The 19,430-nt window shown below is 32.6% G+C and overlaps 1 protein-coding gene across 11 annotated transcripts in view; it reads right to left on the reverse strand.

Moving 5' to 3' along the window:
• Positions 1-19,430, reverse strand: part of LOC148605700 (protocadherin Fat 1-like) — a 134,654-nt gene that overhangs the window by 25,525 nt on the left and 89,699 nt on the right. For 10 of the 11 annotated variants that reach the window (XM_088550703.1, XM_088550702.1, XM_088550707.1 and 7 more), the window contains 8 exons: positions 16,728-16,938; positions 13,674-13,949; positions 7,709-9,204; positions 7,045-7,219; positions 6,196-6,417; positions 4,215-4,235; positions 1,482-1,603; positions 307-1,126 (listed from right to left, as the gene is read on the reverse strand). In XM_088550703.1, coding sequence (XP_088406829.1) covers positions 307-1,126; positions 1,482-1,603; positions 4,215-4,235; positions 6,196-6,417; positions 7,045-7,219; positions 7,709-9,204; positions 13,674-13,949; positions 16,728-16,938 — 3,343 coding nt within the window. The remainder of the gene's footprint in view (positions 1-306; positions 1,127-1,481; positions 1,604-4,214; positions 4,236-6,195; positions 6,418-7,044; positions 7,220-7,708; positions 9,205-13,673; positions 13,950-16,727; positions 16,939-19,430) is intronic. The other variant, XM_088550704.1, reaches the window with a different exon arrangement.

Consider the following 19,430-nt stretch of genomic DNA (forward strand, 5'->3'; position numbering starts at 1 on the left):
CGATTTAAGGAGGTAGACTTAGGATATGAGACACAATTCTTACAGATCATTGGAGTGGTTGTAGCCAGCATTTTGCATCAATCTCATGAAAGCATCAAAGTAACTTGGACTGATTTTCATTCTGTTTTATTTGAAAGCTTGATAGGCTTTTGCGAAATTGAATATGATACAAACATATCTCTGATTTCAAGAGTTATGTCCCTTACCCTAGGTCTACCTCCTTAATTTTAATAAAAGGAATTGAAGTTACTGATGTAAAATACCTCCATGACTGCATGTATTGAAATCCTAGTTTCATGCACTTACCTGTATCAGCATCAATACTGAAATAATCCCTCATCACATCACTAGGTATGGAGTATGTTAACATGCCATTGGTTCCAGGGTCATCATCAAAAGCTGTTACTGTGGTAACCAACATTCCCTTGCCAAGATTTTCAGAAATGGTTGCCTTGTACAACTCCCTGGTAAAGATTGGTTTGTGATTATTAGGGCCTTTCACTGATACAACAACTTGGGTGAAGGCTGTGTAGACTCCATCTGTTACAGAGATATTCAAAACATATGCATGTAAAAGTTGGCCAATACGTCTGCTGGACAAGGTTATGACCCCTGATTGTGCGTCAATATGAAAAACTTGATCCATGTTTCCACCAACAACTGAATATTGCAAGTTTCCATCACTGCATGGGTCAGGGTCATAGGCCATCACCTTTGTCACATATGAACTGCTAGGCTGATCGAAAATTGTGCAATCATGATATTGCTGAACAAAGTATGGTGGATTATCATTGAGATCTTCCAAAATAACACGAAGAGGTGCTGTTGTAAAATGCTTGTTTTTCCCACCATCGGTAGCTATGGCAATGACATTGTATTCATTTTGCTTCTCATAATCCAAAATTTTAGTCGTGATAATTTGTCCACTTTCTGAATTAATTTCAAAATGGCTAACATCATTACTGTCCTTTGTAGCAGACACTAGACTATAGTAAACTTGACCATTAGATCCAACATCTGCATCAGTGGCAGTAACCGTTGCAACAGAGGTACCAACAGGAACAGATTCTGACATTAAGCTAGTGTACTTGAATTTTGTGAAGACAGGTTTATTGTCATTCATGTCCTGAAAAATATTTTTAAAAATTTCAAATCAGATGAATATTGGCTTGACCATTATTTTTATATGTTTCTATTTAAATGATCATAACTACATAAATTTCAAAAATGATATATTGTGGAAAATTATAAAATTGTCATCTGAAATGTAATTATCATAAAAGACTTTAAAAAATTGCCAACAACACCACAAGCTCAATTTTAGACTTGATATAATAATGTTAATGAAAAGAAAAAAACCAAAAAAACCAAAAAAAAACAGTTGTACAGATATACAAAATAGTGATGGATTTATGTACAGACAGACAGACAATTGTACTTCAAACATCCCAATTTATCATCACTTTAATATCTACACATACAATAACAATAATCCTGAGTTTTGTTGTTGCAGATGTCCCTGATGTCACATCTTCAGCTGTCAAGGTCAGGTCATAACCTTTAGTGATCTCATAATCAAGAGGACTAACTACTGATACTACACCTGAAAAGAAGGCAAAAATAATGGTAAGGTATAGAAATAAACATTCCAAATTCCACCTCAATTTTTCTTTCCCTAAGTTGATCTTCTTAAAAATTGGAAAAGAAAATCAAACCGTTTCCTTAATGACACAAAATAGAATTTTTTTTTTCTATGTCTACTTTGTTGGTTCTTTCATGTATGTTTCAAATTGTAGGATTTGTTTTCTACCTTGTATTTTTGGGGTGCCAAGTGATGGCTTTTCCAAAGATTTCACACGTTTGCAACTGCATGCCCCATACTGCACCTTTCTAGTGTACGACTATATCATTTACTACCCTGAAGGGTATATTGAGGTGCATAGGGGACAATGCTCTATACTACTTTTTATTAGATGCATCAGAAAAATGCTTAAGTCACAATTAGTAATACAAATTGGTTCAAATATCCAGGTCTGCATAATTCCATATTTTCTACTTTACATTGTTGCCCAAAGGTTGTCAATTGGCAAGCTCCTTTTTTTTCTCATGTAAGCATCAAAGTAACTCAGACTCATTTCATTCTGTTTCAAAGGAAAGCTTGAAAGGCTTTGGAGAAATTGAATACGATACAAACATATCAGTGATTTCAAGAGTTATTTCCCCTACCCTAGGTTTACCTCCTTAAATATCAATAGTGATGAGCAGTGAGTTTGCTTTAACATAAGTAAATAAAGTAACTGATAGAACAAAATGCTTATCAAAACAGCTAGCAAAAGAATTTAACTGCTTCATTGACTTCTTCAACTGTTCTTTTAACACAGTGTTATATGTTTAATTTCAAACTAAAATTAACAGAAAGTTAATGAAAAAAAATGTACACAATAATTAGGTCAAAATCTTGTTATATATTATTATAAGAATATCTTTTTAAATGATTAAGTATTGCTATGTAAATGTGTTAGTAATTAATCAAAGTCTTGAATACAAAATATCCAAATATCAAACCACTACCTTCCCTCAATGACTCATAAATATCACAAAAAAATCAATATGCAATCATGTATATATACAAATTCATATGCATATTCATGAAATACAGTTTTGCATAAATACTAAAAGAGGAAGCAAAGAATTTCTAGCAGTAAGCTACGGTGTTGAATGTTCAATTTAGCAGTACCTAAATGTTCCTGAACTTTTTAAAGAGTTTTAAATGATCCCTCTCTTAGATACTTGTAAAAGTTTGTATTTTTTTTTACTTGTGGCCTCCGAACTTTATCAATTTCAGGCCCTTATTATTAAAGCAAATACAAACTTATGATTTAATTAAAAAAAATCAAGTAATGTTAATACCATGACGATGACCTTTAAAAAGTTTATCCTGGCATGCTATTACCACCCTTCAAGTGATAAAAGTGTGCAGACAGACAGACAAATATCTAATTCAATGGGAGACAAGATGCAAGAAGGACTTAAAACTACATCTAAATTTCATGGCAGATCATAATTTCACATGTGATAAATCAACAACAATGAGTCACTGTGACCTACTATAATCCACAACACTGAGTCACTGTGACCTATTTCTTCAAGTCTATTTACTACAACACATAACAAAGAAGCTAATTCACATTTGCCACCGAGGATATGTACCATAATTAGTATACATAATTAGCTAGAGAGAAAATGGGTTGATTTTGCATTTCTTTTAAGATTCCTCCCTTTAAATTGTGCATTTCAACTTCATGAAAAATAGTCACTTGAACTTATTGCAATGCTGAGAATATCGAGTGAGAGTCCCATCAGTGCAGCTAAATATCGTCCCATGCAGCAAATAGCTTTAACAATCATTAACACCCTTTCTTTTCCAACACTGAGTCAGTTTTAAATGCAACCAAAGACTGCATGGAATGAAAATAGTCTTCCTAAGCATTTAAAATTTTAATTGAAACAAGCCTCAGGAAGCTGTAGTCCGGAGAAAATATTGTAAGAGATTTTCCAAAAGGTGAATTGCATGTGATATGATTGGACAAATATATATACTAGTACTTTAGAAAATGTTTGAGCACAACGTACATGTACTTAACAAGACTACCATTGCGAATCATCATGAAGAGATTGACCTAGTGAAACTTAAAAATAAAACATCTGATACAAAACTAAAAAATGTTGTTATTTTAAATAATTTTTATTTTTTGCTGAATTAGTATGGAGCAGCATCAATTAAGTTCGGCATTTTACCTATTTTTGGACAGTATGACCACGGTCTTGGAATTTTATAGGTTGATATCCAAAATTGGCATCTGACATTTTTTTTTGAATGAACTTGAAGTAAACCTTCCACTCCTCTTCTATTCTTTACAAGGACATTAGTACAATTCATAGTTTGAGTAAGTTCAACTTGTGCAAAGCAGGGAATCTTATTGAATTTTATACTCCCTGTGCAAGAATGCAAACATCTATTACACACAACTTTTTCTTGAAAAGTTTTAGAAAGTAATAACAGTGCAGTGTTAAAACCAAACACAACAAATAATGAAATGTTTGTAAAAATTATCATAAGCAAATGGCGCAAACAACAACCACCATATAACATGCAGCAGACAGGAAACTAAAAAGGGAGATAACTCAAGCAAGTAAAATTCTGGGATACTTACATGGCCCAAGGATATCCTTGCCTTATTTAAACAAAACCGAAAATTGTAACAAAACATGGCAAAAAATTGCAAGCATTATTTCTCTTATTCAAAGTACTGAATCAGGTGTCTTTTTCTCTTTTTATCTCTTAGATGTTTCATGTCTTTTCTCTTACAAAGATTTTAAACAAAAAACTTGACTTAAATAAAAAAATATTTTTTTTTGTAAGATTGCCAAGAAAAGAACTTAAAAACCTTGAGTTACAGTTTGATAATACAAATTTAATTTGCAAAAAAAAAAGACATAATCAGGGTTTCTTAGCACAAAAAAATAAATACATAAACCAGTACTTTGAAAAAGAAATTTATCACAACAGTTACGACAATTAAATATTCTGTCACCTCGGTCTTATTATAAAATGGCAGAATTAAGTATTACAGTGCAGGGGGAGAAGACTAAAAAAAGGGGAGAGTTGAAAGCAAAAACAAATGTGTGCATCATTGGTTAATCCATATCCCTACATATAAATTCAACCATAAAAAAATATACATAGGAAGTCATTTTTTTTAATGGTTAAAGATGGAGTACACAACCACAAAAACTTAAGCAAAGCCTAGTAATTGTAATATCATGTATAGTGAGGTGTGTCCATATATATATATGAGCAACCACAAACCAATCTTTTCATTTCATGCCTTGTATATATGCACTGGTATTTATCAAAAGGACCAGGGGTAAAAAGCACTCCTATCCGCCAGCTTCTCAAAAGAGAATTAAAATATAATTCCACTATCATCTACAAAATTGGGAGTTAATAAAAGAGTTATTTCTCCACATTCTATGTGTGCTACCTTTAAAAAAAAAATCATTATTTAGACATTAAATATTTCGGTCCAGCTTTAAAAAAAAAAATATTTTTTTTAGCTTAATTTCTTTTTTGGTCTAGCATTAAAAAATCATTTTTAGAGCTCACATTTTTTATGTCAAGGTGAAAAAGTTAAGTCAATTGAATTGTTTACTGATTTACTGAAATTTGAGGTGAGACTTAGTACTTCAATATACACATGAAGCAAGTATGACTATTTCCAAAATGTTCTAAAATCATTCCTGTTGAGTTGCATACTTTTATTCAGTAGAAATTTTCCCAAAAATAAAGCACTTAAAGTCACACTACCAACCTACTTTGAAAGACTTTTTGTGTACAAAAAAATAATTTATTCAATGAATGGAGCTGGTGTTGAATAATTGAAAGGTCCAAATTTACTTTCAAGAGTGGAAGGTCATGGATCTTTTTCAAATTTTATAAATAGGGAAAAAATATTAAAATGATTTAAACTCAGAGGACAATCTAAGGTAAGTACAACATTGTAACCAAAAATAATTATACACAATTTGCCAACTAAAAGTAATTTTCTGGTTCTCTAGTCCTTTATCATTTTTTTTTACTCAATATTATTGTCACATCAATGAGACCAATATGAAAATACATCCCTACTTCCACTTTTTTCAACAGAGAACAATGTAAAATATGCCCCTCCTGTTTAGAAAAGAGAGAGGGTTACAAAAAATTGTGAATAAAATGTCTCATATTTTTTTTCCAGGAACCAAGAAATTTACTTTGAATGGCCTTATAACTACATGTATATTGGGAAGGAGTGTTTTTCTAAATAACATAACTAGACAGATAATCATTGGTAAAACATATTTTAATTCACTTAAGCTCATCACCAAAGTATTGCATAGTAGTTGAGAGAAGTTAATTCAAAAGTGATTCAGAAATTAAAAAAAAAAGGATTTTTTTTTTATTAATATCATTAATAATTTTAGTGAAGTTCAATTTAGGACATAAAAAACGTGCAATTGTGACAAAAAGGTCCACACACCAATAGGCTAGGAATTATGAGCCAAAATATTATTATTATTTCCATAGTGTTCTTAGCAACACAAAGTGCTTCCATAGCAACATTACAGGTTTCCACAGAAACATTAAAAAACACTTACCGATGTTAAAATCAACCGCGAATTCCTTGTAAGGGTCACCTCCTGTGATACTATAAATAAGTTTATGACTGTTTGGACTTGTTGCCTTCACGCTGATTATAGGAGCATAAAGGGCAACGTCTTCTTTCACGGAAACAGTATAAAACTGTTTCTCGAAGACAGGATGTTCACTTCCAATAATGGTGACTGTAATATTAACCAATGAACTCATGCTTGGGGTACCTTAAACAAAGAAAGAAAGCAATATATTCATTTGTTTGGAATTCAGGAGGGGGGGGGAGTATTGTTTTACTGAAAAAATCCAGATTTCAAACAATTTTAATTTTTACAGATTCTGATGGTGACAGTCTGGGGTGTGTTTTAATGTATTCTGAATCTGCTGCTGCTTGTTGGGAAATAGGCATTAACTTAGATAGTTTTCAATTCACTATTATTCACTTCCACTCAATGGAGGCTGATCCAGAGAGGGGGCTTGGGCTACTGTTCGTAAATTTATACCCCCCCCCAAAAGGAGCACTAGGTAAAAACAATTTTCTGCTAAAATGAGGGATCTACCCCCTTCTATCCGTTGACCCAGAATTACCATTCACTGTACAATAAATAATGCAAAGAACAGATTTTAGAGAAAGTTGATACCTGAAGACAACACATGTATATGTAACCTATACTTTTTTCTCTTGGTTTCTGCCATAAATCTGCTTTCGCACAGTTTAAAATTAACAACTTTTCCTCAAATTGTATTATTATGTTCTTCGAAGAAAATATTCACCACAGATTAATTTTGTGTTACTCTTATCACGAAAATAGCGTAAATAAAAACTGCCACAAAAATTTCACTGTTTACAGTACCTAAATCTGATGCTTTGACAGTCAAGAAAGTCTTTCCCACATCATCTTCACTTAGAGGTTTGTTCAACCTAACCATTCCATCAGCCTTATCAATGGTGAACTTGTCACCATAACTATTCACCATGGTGAATTCTATTTCACCATTTTTTCCTTCATCTCTGTCCAATGATGTCAACTGAGAAAGAAAGAGAAATTAAGCATATTATTTCATAAATTTACATTATGAATAGTGACTTATCTCTATTTTATCTCAATCTTTACTATAAAGATTTAGATTGTGCCTTGATTTGTTGATTTTAAATTCAGAGTATAATATACCATGGAAATACACTAACATGAAGTTGTACATGGTTGTACTAGGTTAACCCCCACTAGTACAGGAAGTTGATATTGGACAGCAACCAAAATCACAACATATGCCTTCTCTATGTGAAGCCACATACATAACTTAAAATTATTCCCTCCATTGGAAGCCTTAAAGAATTAGCTAAATGGTTTTTGAAAAAAAAGTTGGTTACAGATACTTGAAAAAATCCAATTAAGATAACCTTCTGTAATGTACTAATTTTTGCAGTGGATAAAAAAAGCTTGAAAAATAGTACGTGAGAAATGTTTCTTTTTTTAAATAAAATTATATAAGGCTAAAAAAAATTAATACACTTACTTGTCTGACTGGTGCACCAACTTCGGCTGTAATGGCTACAACAGTGTCGTAAGGCTGGTTCAGAAAAACTGGAGAATTATCGTTTTGGTCCTCGATAATGACTTTTACAATGACCTGAGTGATCCTTGGAGGATTTCCTAAATCTTCAACACGGATGACCAAATTATACAAATCTCTTTCTTCTCTATCAAATGTTTTTATTTTAGTTTGTAAAACTCCAGACGTACCTCCAATACTGAATTTATCCTTTTCGTTTAAGAGAGTAAAGACGATAGGGTCTGACTCGAAATTCATGATTTGGATCACCATAAGATTGTCGCTAATTTCTTTACCTTCCTGAAGAACAACTTTATATTGTGAAGAACTGAAAACAAATTCACTGCTTTTAGAGTCTTTTACAGTAACATTAACCATAGAGATTGATTGAAATTTCCCATCTGAAGCCTCTATTGAAAGACTGTAGCTGGATTTTAAATTCTTTTCCTCTGCAACTGTAAGAGTTCCTGTTGATTGGTCGATGTGGAAATGTCCAAAACCATTTGTATCAGGAATTATTCTAAATTTGATACCTTCTGACGATTTTGTATCTGGATCTGTAACCATTAATTTAGCAACTTCCACGCCCTTAGCGGTTGGCAGAAGGAGAACTTTACTGATTGCGGATGGTGTAAATATGGGGGCATTATCATTTATATCTTCAATGTGAATCAAAACATTAGCTGGGTTATCGGCTGAAAGTGAAGGATTTCCATGATCAGAAACTTGAACTGTGAATTCTACCTGATCAATTATTTCCCGATCTAACACATTTGTTGTTCTTATAGCTCCTGTTCCTTTATCAATGGTAAAGAATTTTTTAGCTTCATCACCAATCATTTCGAAATTCAAGCGACTATTGTCATTTTCATCTTTATCAGAAGCGTGGATGACCAAAGGCTTCCCTTCAGACGTAAGCACGACACTTCCAACAGGTGTCGCTTCAGAGAGTGATCCTTCGAAAACTGACTGACTAAATTCAGGGTGGTTGTCATTAACGTCAATGATATGTATTTTGATAGTAGCAAATGAAGAGTAGCCAACAATATTGGAAGCAGAAACAGTGACATCGTAGGACTTTTTCTGTTCATAATCCACTGTATTCTTTACATAAATGACACCAGAATTTGGGTTTATAGCGAATTTATCTCCATTATTCCCACTTAGAATTTCATAATAAACTGATGACTGGCTTTTGGCTTCCAAAATGGCAACATTTGCTCCAATTTTAATATCTTCGTGAATTTCAGCCTTGTAGTTAGATCCAGTGAATTTTGGCGGAGCATTATTTGATACAGTGACAGAGATAGACACAGTAACAGTACTGCTCTGTGGAGGAGTTCCGTGATCTGTTGCCATAATGATAAGTTGATAATTTGACCTTTGATTCTTATCAAGCTCACGTTTGACAGTGATGAGTCCAAGAGTTTCATCAATATCAAACATTTCACCTATGTTACCTAGAAAAAAAATTAAAAATATGAGTGTTGTTGCAAATACTGAAAAAAAGGAAGTCTGTTAAAGGTATTGCATATCTTGCATAAATTTGAGTGTCAAGAATGGCAGGTCCTGAACTTCAGAGGAAAATCAGAGGTCCTCAATAAATTGTCAAACAAAAGTGTGTAGGTCAAAGATACAGGCAAATGAAATTTTAAAGATCCTAGATCAGAAATTTAGACCCAGGGAGAGGGGGAGGGGACCTGGAACAAATATTCATTTGAACCCCCATAATATTTTTAACCTTTCAAAGGGGGCAGGTAAGAGTTGCTGTTAAAGTGTGACTCCTCTTCTTTTGCCACTTTTTAAAAAGAAATGTCTGGTCTTTTCTCAGGTCATCTACTTTATACCATCTGTCAGTTCAAGCATCACATTTTGTTGATGCTTTACAGATAATTATACAAATAAATAAATTTAATCTTGTATTTCAAATCAATAAAAGTTTATTTCACACTGCAAAAATATTTTTTACTGATGTACTTCATAAAAGATATAAAAATGACCAAACAAATAGAGTTATTCCCCTTTGTATGTGAGTTGTAACTGTAAACACCTTGATATATTTCAATTTTTTGACAGGTGCATGTAGAAAGCTATATCTTTCTCCATCAATGCATTTAAATAATAGAATAAAACTTAAAATATCTGATTTAAAACCTATTTCATACAGACATAAATATTTTCCTGTCTTGTTGAGTTTATTTCTTTTTCTCTTTTATCTGGCTTTTTAAATGTGAAATGCAATTTACAATTTGTGTAATTGCATTTATTGAGATTTTATTTCTATTTAAAATAAATAATTGATGTTTTATGAAACAAAAAAGCCTTTTGGTATTTTCATTATATCAATGTAACATGTTACCATAATACAAATTTTAAATATTTTGACAGACTTTGAAAAAGTTCAATCAAATCTTTTATACTAAAGATAAGTCAATTTTAAATGAATTCATATTCTATACACTTACAGAAAGTTTCTATGCCACTTATCGCAAAGCTTTGATTGTAGAGGGGTTTTAAAATTGAAATTTGCTTTTAAAGTTTAAATGACCATATGTTTTTGGTTATAATATCAAAGGTCATACACGCTTTGTAAAAGAAACCATTTATGACTATGAAAGGCTTTGTATGGGTGCAAGGGACAAAATGCTCTATTCCAGGGTTCTACTACTCTCTTACAGTATTCCTTAATTACCAGCATCTCATAGGTGGATCTATGGGAATCCATTCCCATTTTTGAAAATTTTGGTTGATCAAAAAACAAAAAACAAAAAACATTTGACATTTGAAATCACATGACCCCTTTAGACTATTCAACACCTCCCACTTTGAATTAGTGGATTACCAACAGCCTCTCCTCTGCCCTAAAAAACAATTTTATGAAGTCTTTATTATACATAAATATTCCTTATATATATTTTGTGTAACTGTTTAGACTCTCTCTTTTGAACCCCTTTTTTTGGTTCAATCTCCCTTTTTGAGAAAGAATCCCATATCTCCTATGTGGGAGAAACAAATCTCCCTCTTTTGCAAATTTCTCCCCTGAAACCTCCCTCTTAGCAGAAACAAAAAGAGCATACTGGAATAGTTTAAAGGTAAAAAATATTTATATTCCATGGGATTAACTTAGCTTGGGGTTGAACCAGGACAGGGGAAGGAAACAGATTAAAAATTGACATGGAGGTGCAACAAGACAGGGAATTTAAAAAAAATAATGTCATGGTAAAATTCAAATAAATCTTAATCTAATCCATCAAATCTCAAATATTTAAGAAAAAAAAAAAAATTTTAAGATCAGAAATTCAAATTAGAAAAATGCTTTGATCAAAATATTGCTATTTCAAAATGCTCATACAACGTTCATAATAAAAATTCAGGCATAAAATAACACAAAAAGGTATTATTTTTTAATGAAACGCAAAATCAAAGGGCACTTTATCCACATAGAAAGACCATAAAATTTCCAAAACTCATAATTTATAGTACATTTCCCCCTTATTTAGATATAATTTGATCATTTGGTTAAAAGCTTTATCAAATAAATTTTTACCAAATCAATGAACGTAAAATTCAATTTTCATAAGTAAAAGCTTCCTAAAATGGCTCTCAAGTTTTCACTAATCAAAGTAGCGTAAACCAGAATTGAACCTTTCAGAACAAATTAAGTATCCATTTAGCCAATATTAAAATATACAAACATAATAAAGACTTTTCAATGCACTTAAGTACAGGAGTGATATTACTGAATGACAATATAATTGAAGACCATAGCATGGTGTTAATGTATATAAAATAATTTTGTAAACATTATTCAAATTTTATGCTCCACTGGGTATGACCTTTCATTGAAAAAATAAAAAAATATGGTTGCTTATATCTATACAGGATGAGAGAGGCCCCTAGCATGGGGGTACATATGAACCCATGACAAGGATAAAAACACAAATGCATGGCATATGACAGTTAACCCAACATTTATTTCCAGCATCAAAAAACCTATAGATCACTATTATTACAGTACCTTTGTAAATCATCCCTAAAATGAGCCCATAAAAAATATCTCAAAATGATTCAAAAAAGTTCCCCATAAAGACCCTCTTCAAAAGAACCATAAAAAATCACTTAGTACCCCTCTGTTCAATACCAGACCATAAATATGTACTAATTCACCCCACAATCAAATGCTCATTTGATGGTCTAACCACAAGGCCTTTAACAGATACTTTATGTTCTGAGATTAGCCTGCTGATAAATGTATAAATTAAATATGAATTCAAACTTTGTCATAAATTTAATGCGGGGCAATTGTCATATTAACTGCCTAAGTGCCTTTGTTGAAGGTGTTATGGTGTTATTTATGAATTTTAATCTTTGTATTTTGTCACTAGTTTTCTGCTTTGTAATGGATATTATAGATTAAACAATAAAAAAAAGGAGATTTTCTTTTATTCTTACAAAAAAAATACTGAGCAGCTCTTTATTTCTTAGGAAAAGAATTCAATCCCTTTGACTTTAATTGGAAGGATAGGGCCTCTCAATGACTTTTTGAAAGGATAAATGGGGGTTAGGGGGAAATTTGATATGCCCCTAGTATTTATGAGCCTCAAACTGTTCATCGCAAATTAACATGTATGGTGGTTTAAGCTGTTTGAATTCATCATAAACTAGATAAAGTGATGCCCCCGCATTTAACCTTCATACAGCTATATCATAACTCATAATTGTAAAAAGCACTTTGTCAGATGTGTTATTGTGTCTGTGAGACACAAATGATGCCCCCGCATGTGGTTTTGAGTAAAACTCAGCACAGCTGAACGAAACTTAAGCTCAATCTGTAACTAATCATGACAGACTCACATACCAAAAACCAGTCAAATATCTTCAAGCATTTACAAAAAAAAAAGCGAAAAACTATTATTTCAGTACAATTTTTTAAGTGCAGGGCCCATTATTTTGGTAAAATTCAGCGTAGAAGAATGAAACTTATACTCGATTTGTAACTAATCATGACAGACTCACATACCAAAAAGCAGTTCAATATCTTCAAGGATTTACACACAAAAAATGCGGAAAACTGTTATTTCCATGAAATTTTTTAAGTCCAGGGCCCATATTTTTTTTTAAACTCAGCGTAGCGGAATGAAACTTTAACTCATTCTGTAACTAATCATGACAGACTAACATACAAAAAATCACTTCAATATCTTCAAAGGTTTACAAAAAAAGTGTGGAAAACTGTTATTTCCATGGAATTTTTTAAGTCCATGGCCCATAATTTCGGTAAAACTCAGCATAGCGGGACGAAACTTTAACTCAATCTGTAACTAAAAATGAAAGACTCACACACAAAAATTCAGTTCAGTATCTTCAAACAATTGTCAATGAAAATCAGCGATCACATTGCTATTTTCTTGGTACAAAATCTTGACCCGATCAGTCCACAAGCACATCTTTAAAAAATGGAAGCCTTAATTTCAGATTTAGACATAGGCGAATGTGTGAATAGTGTACTGTATTATTAAAGCTGGTGTTTTAATCAATGAATTCTATTTATACAGACATGATTTCACCAAGACAACAGTGAAACAGTAATTAGCAAAATTAGAAAGAAAAGGTATCATTAAAAAAAAATACCATAACAATAAAATCTGGATTTGAAAAAGCATACTTCAGTTTTAAAGCAGAAGAAAAGCACGAAAAGCATGACTGTCAGTCCTTTCCTTAAAAATTCCTAATGACTAGCCCGAATAATAGAGAACTGTATAGGATTCAACTAGCCCAAAACAAGAAATGTACAAATCATTTCACTAGCCCGAATCAATTTCTACTAGCCCTGGGCTTCGGGCTAGTGGCTAAAAGGCGAGCACTGGACTGTATATATCTTCCTCAAAATTATAGAACAAATATCTTCAACAGAATCTGTCAAACTAACCAGAATGAATGCTGTAGGAAATCTCTGCATTTTCTCCCTTGTCATCATCAACAGCAATGACCTCAACAACCGATGTTCCTATAGCTGCGGATTCAAACACCCGCCCTTCAATGGAGGTTGACAAAAACTTAGGAGGATGATCGTTGTGGTCTGTCACTGTGATTGTTACTCTTGTAAAGTTCCTGTTGGACGGGATTCCTTGGTCACGAACCATGATCGTTAGCTCATGCTGGGAGATGACCTCCCTGTCCAATGCTTCTTTAACTGTAATTACTCCTTAAAAAACAAAAGATATTTTTCTTTAGATTGGCTACATTGTACCAGTAATACTTTGATCAAAATGTCGCAAAATCAAGTCTCAAAAAACAGTGTATTCAAAATCTTGAAAAACTATCACACTAACTACATATTTATTTCTATGCATGTCATAAATCAGCTAAATGTGGAAGGGATTTGACAACATACAGAGTTAACAATCTTGAATCTGTGAAAAAAAAATCATATGATCCTTTTTAGAGTTATACAAGTAAACCGCATGTTTATGTATAAAAAATAAGATTGAATTCTAACATTAGTAGGCCATGTAGTCCAGAACATTGTATTTGGTGCAGTCTGTCTCAAACTGTGTCAGAAATTGTTCCATTAAGTCACTGTATATAGGATCTTACAACATTCCATTCTACTTCCTGTTCAGATGACTGAATGGAACAATTTACACAGATTGCCATAGATGTTTGAGCAGAGGAGGGATTTAAATCCTGTGTGTGGAGTTGAGTTCATATCATAAATTTGCAGCATTTTGTTTTACATCAAACCATTAGGAAGGTATTACTTTACAATTTAAAACAAGTGAAACCTGTCTAAACCATTCCCTGAATGATTCAGGAACCTGTCTCAACCAAACCCTGAATAATTCGGAAACCTATTTTATCCAAACCCTGAATGATTCAGAAACCTGTCTTAACCAAAGCGTGAATAATTCAGAAACCTGTCTAAACCAAACCCTGAATGATTCAGAAACCTGTCTCAACCAAACCCTGAATAATTCGGAAACCTGTCTAAACTAGATACTTTTTGAAAGTCCCATTATTTTGAACATTGATAAACCAATCACCTGTCTAAACCAAACCAATTTCACAGTATGAGAGGGGTTTTATCTAGACAGGTTTCACTGTACACAGGTTGATCCTCCCACCACAATTAATTTAAATTAAGTGCTTCAAAGCTGTAATAAATAGGGAATTTACACATGTAATCCCGACTTCATGAAAAACACCAAAAAAACCTATCCTTCTTTTGTGCATTACCAATAACAAAAATAAACTTCTGACAACTTTAAAAATGACAGATTCATTCAGTATTACGTAACAAGCTTGACCTTACCCAACCTATGCTAATTTATAACCTGTCAATAAATCAGCTTGTTAATTTCAAATAAGAGCAGTTGGAAAAAAGTAAATAGATTTAAAACCATATCCTTGATCTCCAATTTCAACACGGATAAATGAAGAAAAAAATTTCGGAAACCACACAGAAAACATCATTTAGTTAATAGTGATTCATATTTTGCATGCACATGTATCATACATGTCAACGTTGATAAGTTGTTGAGTATAGCTCCGTCTAAGAAACAAGTCTAGAAAATTTAGGAGATATCATCATTGAAACTACTATAAGATTATGAATGTTAATCCAACTCCTTTCATGGCTTTCATGGGTAGGTAAATTTTTACTATGAACAGAAAATCCTGATGTTCCAATGTATAAAGTATCTGTCAAGCAGAAAGAAATTGTAAATAAGCCAATTTTTTCCTGAACATTACTACAGAACTGACTGAAGATGGTGGCCCATGACAGACTTCAGATTCTTCATGGGTTAAAAAGATCCTGTTTGTAACTTAAATGTTTTTTATCTTCCATGGCTTGAGCTAATATCATACAATTAACGAAAAACTTGAAAACTGACTTGTTTCACCAACCTACAGTCTGCATGCTACTTTCATGGAGCAGTACTTTAATGCACCATTGTTGATTCAGACTTGAAAAGACTTTTATGAATCACCAAGAAGTAATCAGAATATGCATTTAACCCCATTAATTTATCTGTTAAATTAGTTACAGAGTGATCTTTAAGAGACAGGGATATAAATCTCTCTCTCCAAAAGTACAGTACTGATTTTAAATTTAAGGGGGCTACCAAATGGAATTCACATTTATAAATCAACAAAGAATTAATGATGCATAGACACTCAAACTGTCAAAACAACTTTAAAGTTAATTCTTAGAATGTCTAAAATCACAGCTCTAAGATCTGATTTTGGTTTTAGTAAGGGTAGGGCTTCAAATTATGTTCATTTGGTAGGGGGGGGGGGGGTGTTAGTAGTTCTGCAACCTCAACTTTCTGCTAGGTTTATTGATTAATGGACATTTGGGCCTTTCTGAGCTTACTTAAAGGAGTGTTTACACTTGTTGAAGATCTTTGGTAATCTCTCAAAGTATTTTGTCGCCTTAATATAGCTGAAATATTGCTACTCGGGTGATAGACCCCAACAATCAATCAATCTGAAAGTATTTTGTATTCAGATTATATGTTTGTATATTTGTTGTGTTACACCATATCCACTCTTTTTTCCATTTTGTATTTTTTTTCACTGTCATAGAAAAGGTGGGAATAATATGTTAAGTTAATCATTAAAATTGTATTTTCTTAAGAACATGAAAATAAATACAGTTTATATGTCAATTGTTTTTCATATCTCCATTTAAAAAACATCTTACCATATAGGGGGTATTTTTTTTTGGGGGGGGGGTGGGGGGGGGGTTGCTAAATTTGGCATATTTAAGCTGTCTTTCTAAAACTGCCAAAATAAATTTAGAAAAATTTTACTCTTTTCGTAAGTACTAAGTTTATCACTTACAGGAAGCATCCTTTAAAATAAAAAAAGACAAAGTTTTTTATATACCTTTTTACCTCAAAATCGCCAAATTTTACAGCTGTCAAAATTATCCGCTATATGGTACATGACCTTTTTTCATAAACAAACATTGTATTACCTGTTCTTGAATTGATCTCAAACTTCTCATTACTGACAGCGTTCTCTGCAGCTGAGATGGTGTAAAATAAGCGATTGTCTTCATCTTTATCTACAGCAGAGACCTTCAGAATGCTCAAACCAATAGGAGTGTTTTCACCGATCGTTGTTTTGTAGGTGGTACTAAGAAAGAGAGGGCTGTTGTCATTGATGTCAATAACGTTGATGTGGACCTGAATTAGAAAACAGAAATCATTGCATATTGAAGTATGCTGTTCAACACATTTTAAATAATTGTTAACAAAAAACATTAATCTTAAAGAGGTCAGAGAATAAGTTTGACTTCTGGTCCCACTATATCACATGAAAATTTCAAATTCTTCTAGTCTAAATAAAGTCAGGGTCACCAGGTATTTGCATTTTCTGGAAAGATTTTCATTTCCTGCAGCTAGCTAGGTTACAGATTTTTACTGTGTGTTATGATGGAAATAGGAGTTCTGGAAATTTCGAACACAATATCAAATGCAACATACTGGCAAACAGAAATTTTCCTACACATGTACATATTGTGAAATCAAAGGATACTACACCAACTGTCTAGGAGGTTTTACAGACATCAAATGAATCCTACATCCGACCTGTGCCCTCCTAAACTGTCTGCAGTCATGTGACTCAAAGAAGATTAAAGGAGTGCAATATGCAATTAGATACCCATAATGCACCCACATTGACATGAAGAGAGACGATATTCCCTTTGATATTTTTCTGTCACAGGCACAACAAAGTCTTACATAATTACATAACCATGTTAGTAGTAAGGATCATTACTGTTTATCTGCAGTGATTGCAGAGGTTTATGTTAGAGGAGCACAAATGTCGTAAGATCTACCAAATCATTCATTCATAAGAAGCCCCCACATGGTAAATCTTTTAAACAATTATTAATAGGTATATTTATTTTGAAATAATACACTACCCCTTTGAAGTTGAATACGTGGGGAACAATGCTTAGGTTCCTACTTCAATAAGAAAAATATCACAACGAAAAATCTTCTGACCCTCATCAACCGTAGTTTGGAAAGCCTTTTGAATTTTGGGGACTTACGAAGCATGGAGGCATGTTACAAGAAGTGTAAATATATTTAATCAAATCAAAGGTCGTGACCTCTAGATCACCAAAGGTAAAAATAAATCCTTTCTATAGTCTTTTGGAATTAAAGCACGAACTAAATTTTAACTGAGACAAGCCATTAACAGATTAAAGTAACAAATCGTATTAAAATAAAATATATCTCTGATTGAATCATGAACTCAACGGGTTTCTTCACTAAAGTACATAATAAAGTAGATATACCTTCTTGGAAAACTGTTTTTTCACAAGCCAAAAAATTGTTTTGCAATTTTCTTTTGTATTACTTCCCTAACTTGAACAATTTTGTGTAGTAGAAAATCCTTTATTGCCAGTGGTCCATATTTGTGAAAAAAATTAATCCAACAAGGCTAGAACACCAGTAACCTATTCTAAAATAGGGGGAACATTTCTGTGAAATAAAGCAATCATTAGGCCAAAAAAAACAAAAAAAAAACAACAAATTAGTGTGTTTCCGTTTACACCTTTAAAAAAAATAGGATAGGTAGACAACATTTTTTTCTTTATTCACTAATTTTTTTCCATTGCGTCTATAGCACAAACATTCTGACTTTAATAACAGATAGATCCCACAATATGGCATACCTAAAGAGAGTATGTGTTTAAATTTCAAGCCGCTGTGATGAGTAATTGCTGAGAAAATTGTGACGGAAAAAGTGTTACAGTAACACAGACACAGACTCATGGACAAGGGTAAAACAGTATACCCCCAATCCTTCGGAGCTGGGATAAAATTATCTTCAGCCTGATAGAGAGACAGCTTTGAATCATAATGCATTCATCAACATATAAGCATATATAAAAAGACCTAGTAGCTCAGGTAAGCCAAAGGCCAGTGAACCATAGGTGGACACCAGGAGCAGTTATCATTAAATATTTCGGGACAGAAAACATAAAACTGCCTGCCAAATATTTGTTACTAAGTTTATCTATTATTTTAACTGACATAAATATGTCATACATTTAGACAAAGGAAGTTATCATATTATGGTAATAATTTTAAACATTTTCCTTTATTTCTTTCTAATTGCTGGCCTGAAATTGAATGATATATTGGACAATTCATGCTCTAGGTGGAGCTTGAATATTAATTTTAGATATAATTATGCAAACTATAACTCTCTATCAGGAGCAATATGTCCAAAAAAGGAACCAGTTGGACGTAAAAAAAGTTATGACTCTGTTCACTATGCATAAGAGTTTTCTTTCACACAAAGTCAGAAAGGCATAGTACAAATTTTAAATGAAAATTTATGCTCCAGTGAAATGCACAGACTCAAAACTTGTTGTAATTCACTGATATTTGACGAAGTTTATAACCAATATCAGTATCTAAAAAAATTCCAAGATCCTTCAAGTACTAATTGTTCTGATAAAAAAGCACTTAACATAATTTATTTAATGTCTTGATTTTAAAATAAAAATATTTGATAACAATGTCAAAATGGCCATCTTTGGTATCCAAGCAAAACTGAAGTATCCTGAGCCATTGTAACTGTAGTTTATATACACAACCAAGACTTATTTATTTAACTTCAAGTGCTGCTTTTGTTCTTCATGAAGCACAGACCCCCT

This window comes from Perna viridis, chromosome 10 (genome assembly GCF_037379345.1).
Source record: "Perna viridis isolate PV_CMFRI_1.1 ecotype Kerala chromosome 10, ASM3737934v1, whole genome shotgun sequence".
In the NCBI taxonomy this organism is placed as follows: domain Eukaryota; kingdom Metazoa; phylum Mollusca; class Bivalvia; order Mytilida; family Mytilidae; genus Perna; species Perna viridis.